At 34.7% G+C, this 12,072-nt stretch overlaps 1 protein-coding gene across 1 annotated transcript; it reads left to right on the top strand.

Moving 5' to 3' along the window:
- Positions 1-292: 292 nt before the first annotated feature.
- On the top strand, positions 293-11,817 carry LOC104467836 (A-kinase anchor protein 7 isoform gamma-like; the record flags this gene model as incomplete). The annotated part of the gene is made up of 4 exons (XM_010081774.1): positions 293-442; positions 1,450-1,589; positions 6,348-6,484; positions 11,657-11,817. Coding segments are annotated over 4 exons (588 nt in total), but the record flags the coding sequence as incomplete, so codon positions are not given.
- Positions 11,818-12,072: the final 255 nt, after the last annotated feature.

The raw sequence follows: 12,072 nt of genomic DNA on the forward strand, positions 1-12,072 counted from the left end.
CAGTTATAAGTATGCTTTTTTTTTGCATGTAATTGCATTTACTTAGAACTGAACAAGTTATTAAATATAGAAGGCTGAACTCCCTTTTTTTGCTGTTCCACGTAAAGTGTTAAAGTATTTTTGTTGGTCTGTTGACAAGGAAGAAGAGCATCATTCTTAAGGGAGTTATATGTCACTATTTATTTGCTGGTAATTACAGAAATGTATACTTAATGTATTGCTTTTGTATAATGTCTCTTAGCTGTTTATATAAAAAACTAAGACTGAATGTGTTATTTTAAATGTATTACAGATGGGCTGGAAAATGTACAGCAAAAGGAAATCTTTAAAGAGAAGGAGAAAAAGACACAACAGAGAGAAGAGTCATGTCCTGCAGATTCGGTAGACTTTCTGATGGCAGAAATGCCATTTGTCAATACAGATATTGAAGATGAGTTTGATAGTAAGTATATTAAACAGAAGTAGTGTGGAAGCTTGGACGCATCACATATTCGGTTCCTGGTCCTGCATTTTGGCATATACAAGTGGGCTGTGCTCATGGAACAGCGTCTCCCTGCGAACAGGATCCTATCCAGAGCCTCTCTTATTAGTATTCCCTCCTACGAATACTTGAGCTTATTAAAAAATTATGATTTTGTGATCCATTGCAGCAATGAGTCACAGACTGAAGACATCTCATATGTCAGTACACATTACTGTTTATGAGCTTGTCAAGTGATGGCTTTTATGAGCTGTCTTCCAATATGTGTGTTCCCAGCATGGGGCTAGAAGTGCACCTATAATTGGACAGTGGATGTCTGCAGCCTGGTCAGCTTATGGGTGTGTATCAGGCCATGTGGTGGGAAAGGGCCTGCAAAGGCTTGAGGAAATAAGCTGGGAGAAAAATAATTTATGGTGCAAAGGAAGAATTGAGGATACACACGTTTCTTTCACTATGTTGGAAAGTGTCTTTGGGAAAGGAGGAGCTAGAGTAAATCTGGCTTGGATTAGATTTTCTTCTGGTCTGGGTTTGGTCCTTGAACTACAGGTTGTCCAGACCTAGTCTAATACAACCTTTTAATTTAATAATCCTACGTGTTATCATTTTTTATGTTTCAAAATGCAGCATGTGTGGGGTTTTTGAAACTTAATATTGGCCTTTTTGCTCTAAGGTCACCTGCATGTTCAAGTGTAGACAATTTGCAGGCCTATTACACTGCAGTGGTAAAATGAAACGCAGTAGTTTGGAAGGTGCATGTCTATGTTAGCAGCTTGTAAGCATCACTTAGAGGTGTAGGCTATTAGTTGAAGTATGGTACCCCAATCAGACAGTTCGGAGAATGAGCAGATCAGATAACTAGGAAGAGATGCTCCAGTCAGTTAACTGAAGTCCAGCTCCTGTTGCCTGATAGTAAGTATATCTTTGTTTTACTTGCCTGTATACTGAAAGTACTTTTTTTTTCTCTTCAGTGCATGCAACGTCTGAAATAAATATAAAGAAGAAAAGAAAGAGGACTACTGGAAGGGAAATCGAAGAAGGCAGTGAGAGAAAGAAGAAAAAGAATTATCAGCCAAATTATTTTATTTCTCTTCCAATTACTAATCCAGAGGTGATAATCTTTATTATACTAATTTGGTATAACCAGAATTACTTCAACAGCTGCATGTGTTTATAAGAAGAACAGTGATCTTGAGCAAAATAATCTTTTGCAGATATTTTTAAAGGCACATTAGCAGCCTATTCAAAGAGTAAATTTATTTTATATAACATTTTTGTGAACAGAATTGCTTACCTGGAAAAGCATAGAGGAAAAATATTTATCTTTTTATTCAGTTTGTCAGTCTTATGGATTTTACATTATTTTGACTGAAGCTGGTTTAAATTTCCCCTCTGTATTGTTCCAGTATTGCTTATTTTGTCATTCACTTAGAATAAGGAAGAGAGACATTCCTATTTAATTCAATAAGAAAATCATTAACAATATTTTAACTCTCCTTAGAGAGAGGAATTTAAATTTGGATATATGTTTGTTTTAGCTAGGCAGTTTGTAGTTTAACATTTTCCAGTAAACTTTATCATCTTATTTAAAATTCAAACAACCTATTGTTTTAGTTAGATGTTGTTTAAAGGGATTCAAGAAGTGCAGAGAACTCTTTAAGAGAATGTATTTTTTTATAGTTAGGATGTGTTGTCTCATTTAGACAGTAAATGACAGATTTCTTACATGCTGTGGGATGTCTCTGGTACAGCTTTGATACCTGTTGTGTCTGCAAATAAGGAAAGTACGTGCATTGTGTTTAAAATGTTAAACCCAACAGTTTATCACCATTTCAAAATTTAGGTTTATTTTTTTAATAACAGGAGCTATCTTAGGTTTTAACTCACCTTACATCTGTAATATCCATTCTCTAAGTCAAAGATTAAGAGAATCCAAAATGAAAATAAACCAAAGTAGGTTTGAAAATTACAGTGCAGTCTTTGATTCTTCAAAACATGCTATGTGAAGAAGAAATTGCAGAGGCTGCTTTTAAAAGATCCAGGATGGTCTGACATGAATATTGTGGGAGATCTTTCATATCATTTTACTCTGAAAGCTCTTCCTGTCTGTTCCGTTATTTAACACGTGCACTAATAAAGTAGGGGTTACGTAATCTGATAATTGAGAATTCCTGCTCATGTTATTGAGTGGCTGGTTGAGTGGGAAAGTCTTAACTATGTGTGCTTTTTTGTATGTTGTGTGTTTAGTCTTATATCATTTGCAGAGGTAAAGGAACAACTGTGTTAAATCTCAGAGCACGGTGAGTTCCAGGACTTTGCAGAAAGTTTTGTTTATGCTTGCCTTAGATGTAGAGTTTTTCTGAAAGTAGAAAATACACATTTGAATTTGTATAGGCAACATTAGCCAAAATTTAGACTTAAGACACCTGGTTTCTTGATAGCCGGAGGGAATCTGGTAATTACTGGTAGTATTTCAGTTAGTAATGAGAGACTTTTTTTTTTTTTTTTTTTTTTTTTTGAGGATCTCATTTTATTCCAGTGAAGTGTTTTAGGCATTAGTACTCTTTCTTTGTATTTTAAATAGTATTCGAAGCTTTACACAGGGAAGCATTTTGTAATAAAGGACATTTCTGAAACATTTAATGGACTGTTTCTCTTGGAAATGAAACAGTTTCCTTCTTTTCATTTTAATTGTGTTTTGAATCCTCAGAAATAAAATGTGGTGTTCTGTTAATTTTGAATTTATATTGAACTTTGCATTATTACTTGTGAAAAAATAGTAAAATGGATTATTATCATTGTATACATTTCTGGTAATTTTTTTAAGTTATGTTTCATCTGATGTTTTATCACTTGATAGGTTAGCCTTTCAGGGTCCTCCAGTCTTGATTATAGTTATAATTAATCTGTTAAATCTTTAAAGCTTGCAGTCTTTATATTCCCTTGCTAGTAGTATCCTTGCAATAAGCAAAACTAAATTATTTTATTACTCTTCAGAATAGCATGTTCCAAGTAATGGGAGAGGGGACCTTGAAACCAGTATTTGAGGCCTTATTTTGGAGCACTTCTTAAAATAATCTGAGGGGGGAATTGTTGAGTATGATCTGCCTTCAGACATTTATTTTAGTTAAGTTAGGAAATCTCAAGTTAAAAGAAATAGCCAGCATGATAGCAGTTGAAATGTAACATAAAACTTTGTAAGGTAATGTAAATAGCAGGTTCAATAGCAATTTAAAGTTTTTGTTTATGCAGTGGGTCATAACTGGTTATACAGAGATGTAGGAAGAGTCCTGGTGCGCTTAATTAAAATTCTGCGCACTCAACTGTCAATTGCACCTTAGAATTGTGAAGAAAACAGAAGGAATCTGAAGTTATATTACACATTGTGTAATGTGTTGCATTTTGATAACGTAATTTCTGGGAAAAGATATTAAAAATAAATTCCTGAAATTCACAAAAATGTACTTGGAAACCTTTTTTCTTCTTTCCAAATAGTGTAGATTGTGTAGAACATTGTCACTTAGCCAGTGAGAGAGAATGTGCTCAGTCTTTTTTCTATTTTGCTTTTATCAAGAAGGCAGCTCATTTGATATTTTCCTGGTGGTTTCAGCAATGGCTTGTCTCTGGAACTGTTAACGAGCCATCTTTGGAATTAATCCTGTTCCAAAGGTATGTTCATGAGATTTTTAGCTTGGTTTCCTAATGGAGTTTATACAGGTGTGAGCCTGCCTATTTGTTTGCCTTGTTATAGTGCCATTTGGGTTTTTGTGGGTTTTAAACTTGCTCTGGGTTTTTTAACCTGTTGTCCAAATTTAGATTAAAAAAATTGACGTCTCGGAGGTACTAATTTCATATGATTTTTGTGGAATTGTGCTTGTGTAAAAGAGAGAGCCTTGAAAGAACGTGCTTGTAAGACTGTAGTGTGAGGGTGGCAATTACCTGTTCTTCTAGACCTGCCAGCTGCTGAATGACTATCTGCATGTTTGTTAGCCAGTCAGCCCCTTATAGCTGAAAATCAGCCACAACATGTGTTGCTTCTTGCCCAAGCCAGAACTGAAGTATATGAGGGAGCTGGAGGTAGTTTAGGACACAAGCAGGAAGGGACTTTGAAGTACTACTGAAGGAAATTATATGGGTAAGGGGATGTGGGGTATTGGCTGTTAATCTGAATGCTGAATAACATTGATCTTTTCGGAGATAGGATGGTCTTACCACTATGATAACAGTTCACACCTGTCTTCTCTATTCTGAAGGACTTGTACACTTAGATTTGTATTTTTTTTCTCTGCTAGCTTTCAGGTGCAAATTAAATTTAGAAGCAATAGTTGAAAATGGAATAAAATTGTAATTCATATGATAGGTGTTTTAATTTTTGAGGTTTGGGGTTTTTTACTTTATGGGGATAACTGCATCTGCTTTAGTTTATAAACGTAAAAAATTATGCAGTCAATACATTGTAATTATCAGGGATTATGTTTACCAGTTTTTTGCTCAAATGTGGGTTAAATTATCAATTCTGACATGTGAAGGAAGATGGTCTTATTACAACATGATTTATGATCAAAATATTGGTGCAATTTTCTTCATATGTCTTACACTACCTAAGACCCTTGCGGTTTTGTAGATGCCATATCACCTTTTTCTGGCAAGTGGCTTTTATCTTCCTTCCTCCTCCCCACCCTTCCTAGAGTTGGTTCCTTTCAGTTATAATTTGATTTTATTTATGTGGCACTACTAAATATCTATGGCACATAAGGTAAAACTCCTGCAGGGCAGAATTCATCTTAAGCATTGTTCAGAAAAATACTGACCACTCCCACTATACTGTGTATTTTCAGGAAATTTATGTGTTCCTTAAAATTAACAGAGCTACCAAAATGTATCAAGGCTTTTTTTTTTTTTTAACCTAAGACCTACTTGTGATTATGTTATAAAAGTCAATGTGTACAGTATATATGTGAAGCATTCACCACTGAGTTTCAAATTAAAAAAAAATCAAATTGAACTTTTCTATGTGCTTCTTTTAGACTTTGCGCACCAAAGCTTATTTATCTGTAATGTCTTTGCTTACCATGCTTTAAGAAATAACTAATTTTGTCAGATGGTCAAAGTTAATGGATTTTATTTAATTTCCACTAACATATTCAAAAATAGTTCCAGGTTTGTGGTTTTTTTGTTTTTGTTTTTGTTTTTTTTAAGTCACTGCAATACAACTGTTGTAACTTGAAGCACACTGAACATTTTATACAACTTATAAAGCATGTATAGCCATACAAATAATTATCAGTGAAGAAAATGTAATTCAAATAAGTTTAATGAAAAAGACTGATGAAGTTAGAACAGTATACATGTTGTATGGAAATTCATTAAAATATGTTTGAAGGGAGTATATTAATTATATTTGTTTATCGGACAGTATAATCAGGATGGTAAATCAGATGTCTCTACAAATTGTTTACTGACTATTCCCATTTTGTATGTGCCCAATCCTGCAAAGATCTCTTTCCAGACACTTCTCTGCACATAGCAACATACAAGCTTAGCAAAGCAGGCAGAGAAAGTCCTTGAAGAAGTCTCTTTTTTGGATGACAGGCAATGTAAAACTGGATTATCTTAATCTGCTCTGGGAATTTATCATACCTGTGGAAGCAAATGTCCAGTGATTTATTAATGACTCCATTCACACCCACTGGGGTTTACTCGGGTCAATTAGCAACAGCTTTGTCAGAGGATAAAACTTTCTTCTGCTAGAATGGTTTTTACATAAACGTTTGATTTCAGTTTGTGTGCTTTCTTGTTCACTTGCATGATGGGATACTGTAGTTGTAATGGCTAAGTTGTTTCTGTGTCTTTCTTTCTTTCTTCCCAGATAACTGGCAGTATTCAGGCTGTCCAACATGCAATAATACAGAAGGATCAAAGGCTTTCCAGAGCAATGGTTCACTCTGGCTCATTGCATGTCACCATGTTATTGATGCATTTATCCAATGAAGAAGAAATTAGCGTGTAGGTATTTGGTGGTAAATTAAATATATGCAAGTATTTTTGCTGGAGGAGTTAATAAAAAGACTAGAAGGGGTAACTGATGTTTATTTTTTGTCAACCCTAAATTATTAGGGTTACTGAACATTTATTTGATGTTGTTGTTAGCATGCTAGTCTTAATACCAGCCATTTTCATAATTTATGGTATGTTATGAGCTATGAACAAAGTATGCTTTTTTTTTTTCCTTGCATTTTTCATACTGTATGCTGAACTTGCATGTACAAATCTCATGTTTGCTCAAGAAATTATTTCAAAACAAGGTTTTGATATAGGGGACACTGAACAGATTAACAGGGGAATTTTTAGAATTTAATAGCTTATTAAATAGTAATTGGCCAAATTAGTAATTGTCACTGAAAGACTTTAATGAAAAAAACCCTTGCTCCAAACTAATGCCTCATGCAGTTACAGTTTTTTTATGTCCCTAAATGAATTTATTATACTCAAAATTTAAGTACACTGAAAGAGAGGTGGCTATTAGGATGTATCAAAAATATGGTTTTTATATTGTTTCAGTGGTGCAGTTGATTTTTTGTTCATATCAAAGGTAGAAAATTAGTTGAAAGGTGTACATATTATACAATGACAACATGTAGCTAAGTGTTAGATGCAACTACTTAAAAAGGCAGTTCTTTGGTGGTTTTGACTGTTTATCACATGCTGTACTGCTATCTGATAAGCCTCCTTTAAGGTACAAGTTCAGTGGTTACTATGAAGATGTTCAAACTTTTAAGTCTGTCTATGCAGCTGTAATTTATGAATGTTCAGAATAATAATTTGTGTGTCTAGCTGTAATTCTGACTTGAAATTAAAACATACATTGTGTGTCATAGCCATCTCAACAGTTTCTATTTAGATGTGGTGCCCACTGGCCTGCACATGTGGTCTCTATATTTGCACATTATAATAACAGAATTGAGATTGCAAGTGCTTTGATAACTATAACAGAGTATTATGCAAAACGCTGATAAATGGACTGCTGTCACTATGTGAATATCTGGGAATCCTTCATTGCTTCTATGTCATTTTTGTAGGGAATTGCTAATGAATCAAAATTCATCAGATACGTATAATTCTGTGAAAGAAAAGCCTCACTGTTTCATCTCCCCCAGATGAGTTCTTTCAGGGGCCCTCTGTCATATATATATTCTTTTTTTTCTCTTCAGTGTTATCAGGCATGGGGTCCATGTACTGAATTATTTAGACCAAATAATGAATAAGTGCAGTGAGACATTGCTTAGGTTATGGTAATACATTTACAAAATAATGTGTCTAATGTGTGTGTTGAATATTTTTTCCCTCAGTAGGTTTGGCTGTCGAAGGGCAGATTGCTCATAAGAAAGAGAGAATCCAAGGTAGAATGTAGGAACCGTTTGGTAGTCAAGGGCATGCTTCTAGTAAGTAGAAGTATTTTGGCTAACAACAGTTAACACACCTAAAAATAAGGAGATATCAGTATCTCTAAATCAATTGCCCTGCTTGTTTTTCACACTTGTTTCCTTGAATGCTATATCCTTGAGGCCTCTGCAGTCTTACCTCTCCTGTGAGGATGTGAGTCTGTCAGCATCCTCATCTACAACCATCTGATCCAAAGGGAGAGGAACAGATAGCCAGGAACAGAGAATAGAAAGGAAAGCAAAGGAAAGTAGATCTCCTGGACTCCATCTCCTCTCCATGTGCCTCTTGTCTCCTGGAGTAGGCACAGCAGCTTCCTCCTGGCCTGGTTGATGAGCAAACTGTGGTTTGGTTTTGAGAACAACCACTGATCGCCTGCATAAGATTTTTTTAAAAAGAATTTGAGTTATGAACTTTTTAAAAAGGGAGTGTGAGAGGATACCTCGAAGGCAAGTATGCCTCCTCATTAATATTTTTAGAGTCCTAAACTGAGTATCAAAACAAGCATTCTCAGCTTCAGTATCTTCTGCTACTCTTTGAGCTCCTTCTCAGCTCTTACTATTGGACTGCCACCCAGGCACGCACTTACAGAGTTCTTCTCTGCCTCTCCCAGCAGAACACAGTCCAGGCACCCAGGAACTGTCCTCTAGTGAGCAGCAGCTTCCCCAGTGATTCACCCCTTCCCTGGCCAGATGCCTCCTACAGGTATCTAGCTCAGCTATCCTCAGGTATTCTAGAATGCATTTTCTATTATATGGGATTTTTTTTTTTCATAACTGATGTTTTCTGTTTCATCTTTTGGGAGAACTTGAAGAATAAAAGCTTGAATTTTCCTTTCTTTGCTTCATCAATTTTTGATACCAGGTTAATGGAAAAAAACCAAGATCCAGACTGGCAAAAGAACCTGTGTGTAGCATAGGGTGAGAGTAATCCCTCAAACAAAGTGCAGCTGGTCAACTGGGCATCTGAGAGTTCACAGATCCTTAGGTTTTGATCCATAAAGTTACTTGGATATCTACAGTTTTTCTGCTGTGTTTGCACAATAGTGCAATGAAATGAAATGAAATGAAATGTGCTGGAATGCTATTTGAAGTCAAAACGTGTGATAAGAATGTGCTAAACATAACATTCAACTCAACACAAAGCTTTTTTGTATGGTGTTTTAGTACATACAGCTTTCACCCTGAAAATGGAAGGTCTGTATGCTAGGCTGCTCTTTCTAAGGGAATCCATTACCTGCAGCTCAGTTTCCTTACTGGTTGGCTGTGATGTAGCCTTCATAAATGCACTGACATCTCTTTCTGTAAGACTATATGAAATCAAGAATGTGCAATTTTAAAAACCATAAAGAGAGCAAGCAAGAAAGCATCGTATCAGCACTCCCTTCAAGCAAAGGAGTTCTAGTCCACGCTGGCTATTATATGTGTAGTCATAGGAACAGGTAAAAGAAATCGGTATGCCTGCCTTCACAGTAAATGCCTTCATTACCAGACTATAGTGTCAAGTTCTTCTTTCTTATTATCTGTCAAAGAGTTTGTGAACGTAACCTTTTCATTATAAATATGAGAGCTGAAATGATTCAATTTGGCTTCTTGTTTGCTTTTTCTAGCAAGTAATCAAAATTAACAATTCAGAAATTTCTAAAATGAAACTACATAAATTTTAAGATCAATAATATTTAATTTACAACTATATAGAAAAAAAACAGGCACTGCCTCTGTAAATCTAGTTTCTATTCACTTAGAATATGCTGTTTAATTCTTTTTCTTATTTTCTTTCTCCGCTTCAGAGCGAAATGCTTGTAAACTTTTTTGTTATCTCTATGGGTGAGTTACACTGAGTGTAACCACTATTTGGCATTATAAATACTATTTTGTATAAAATAACAACCAAATACCACGGTTGTGTTTTTTGCTGTTGACTTCAGTGGAAATGTTGGTCCTTGTGTATTATTCTTACAAAGCAATTGTTATAAAGTGATAGAATATGAAAATACAAAATATGCTAGAGTGAGATGACAACTATTTTTCTAAATATTTAGTGTTTACAAGATTATATATTAAAGAAAAAGTAGGTCTAAATCTTCAGTGACGCAGTGCTAAACTGAAAATGCATTGTACTGTTTGAATTGACCTTTCATAGACCTCATCAGGTAGAGTTAAGCTGGTCAGTGGGTTCTGCAGCACAGCCTACAGTATGGAAATATAAATCTTTGTTTAGCTGAGGAACAGAGCTTTCCATGACTCTCTGTGTACCAGTTCTCAGATGCAAAAAATCCAGAGATGGGTTTTATGTATGTGCATGATTCGCTCTACTTGAAAGCCCACTGCAATCTTTGACACAGCGTATTTGAAAAATCTGTACTTGTTTTGGAACAATTTTCAGGTTCATGTCAGTAAATAAATTGACATGATTACTCGTGGAGTAATATAATCAGTATTAGGTGGTGTTTTTGAAAGGTCTTGGAGTATAGCATGTATGGAAGACATAGGAACAGGCTTGTCTAATGGTGATAAAAGGGTAGGTAAGAGGCAGAGACTATGCTCAAAGGAAAATATCTTTGCCAAGCAACAAGTGATGGCATTGTTTAAAGTGGTTATATAGGAGCTAAAGTACTTGTAGATCGTAGAAGCCCTATAAAAAAACTGCAGGGGGACTGTATAAATCAAGGATATTTTGTCATGCAGTCAAACTTCATGTCTTTCTTAACCTGGCCTATGTTTCAATTAAATGTGTAGTTATCATCAAGGGTTAAACACAATGGAAACAGGCTTAAAGAGTATAATTTAGCCTACTTTAGAAATCGTGGTGATGGCTTTCATCCAGCTGGGACAGAAAAAGTAAAATAAACTCTCTTGAGTGTTTTTGACCTGTCACTGCCATCTAGTGTATAAAGTCAACATCAGTTTAGTGAAAAGTTTAAATTCAGTTTAGTTGAATAGAATTAAAAACTGTGAGCATGTGAGAGATCTTTTAGAAACCGCCAAGAATGTTACATAGTTTTTGTTTAGAATGTGAATCACTTCAAGTGCAGGTCAGAACAAATATTTCATGTAATCATAAATGTACTTAATATGACTAATTAAAATTATTATTAAAAGGTTACCAGGTTTGCTCCTGTTTCTTAAGTTACATGTAGATTATGTGTGTATGCTACTTCTCTCTTAAGTAAGCATCAGTTTAGATAGCACTTCTTTTAATAAGTGTTCTCAATGAGCTTAATAGTCATTTCCATATAATTTTATTATTATATATGTATAATGTCACTAACCTCTGTTTATAATATTAAGTAACACTCTGTAGTAACTTTGAATGAAGCAGAATCTTGGAGTGTTCAGTTGAGCTATCAGGAGATGAGAAAAGTGAATTAATTAAAGAACGGAAAACCAAATGCTTCTGAGTAAGCATCTTATTTAAATGAGATGTACAGGATAATAGAGACACTATCATCGTAATATCTAGTCACCTTGAGGACAAAGATAAACTCTTTTGAGAAATTACACCTGCTGCTAGGTCTGCCTTATTGTTTCTACAGCAGAGTGTATGAACAAGTTTACCTCTATAAAATGGTAACAGTAATACCGAGTACATTGATAAGAAGTAGTGCAAAAGTACCTGAGTAGATAATAAATTGATACTAATAAGATTAGTGAGATTTTTGGATAGAATGATGAATAGCAATGTAAACAGTATTAATATATTTGATTTTTACATAGATATTTTCTTTCCTCTTGACAGAGCAGTTGGTGCTCTTTCAGACAGCAAGAATTTTGTAGAAGATCTCCTGAAAGGAAAAACCGTGGATTTGTCTTTTCAAGGAATTGATCACTTCAAAAATCAAGTTGGATTTGTGAAGCTGGCAGAAAATGATCATATAACTTTACTTACGGAAATAGCAGGTACAACTTGTCAGTCTAGTTTAAGTGCTTTAAAGACTTTTTGACAACTTTAATGTGAATGGAGCACAAAGATAAGTTGGTGCTAATTTAGTCAACATTAATTTACCTTAAACAATTGCAAAGGCTACATGATGAATTTCCCAGCATAGTTCAAAAGGATCTTAATGAATTACAGACTGCTGTTCTCGGATATCTTTTTATTTAGTATATCTAAAAAATGTAGTGCAGGTTTGTAGATAGATATATTCTACCATG

Source organism: Pterocles gutturalis, unplaced genomic scaffold (genome assembly GCF_000699245.1).
Source record: "Pterocles gutturalis isolate BGI_N339 unplaced genomic scaffold, ASM69924v1 scaffold22491, whole genome shotgun sequence".
Lineage (NCBI taxonomy): Eukaryota > Metazoa > Chordata > Aves > Pterocliformes > Pteroclidae > Pterocles > Pterocles gutturalis.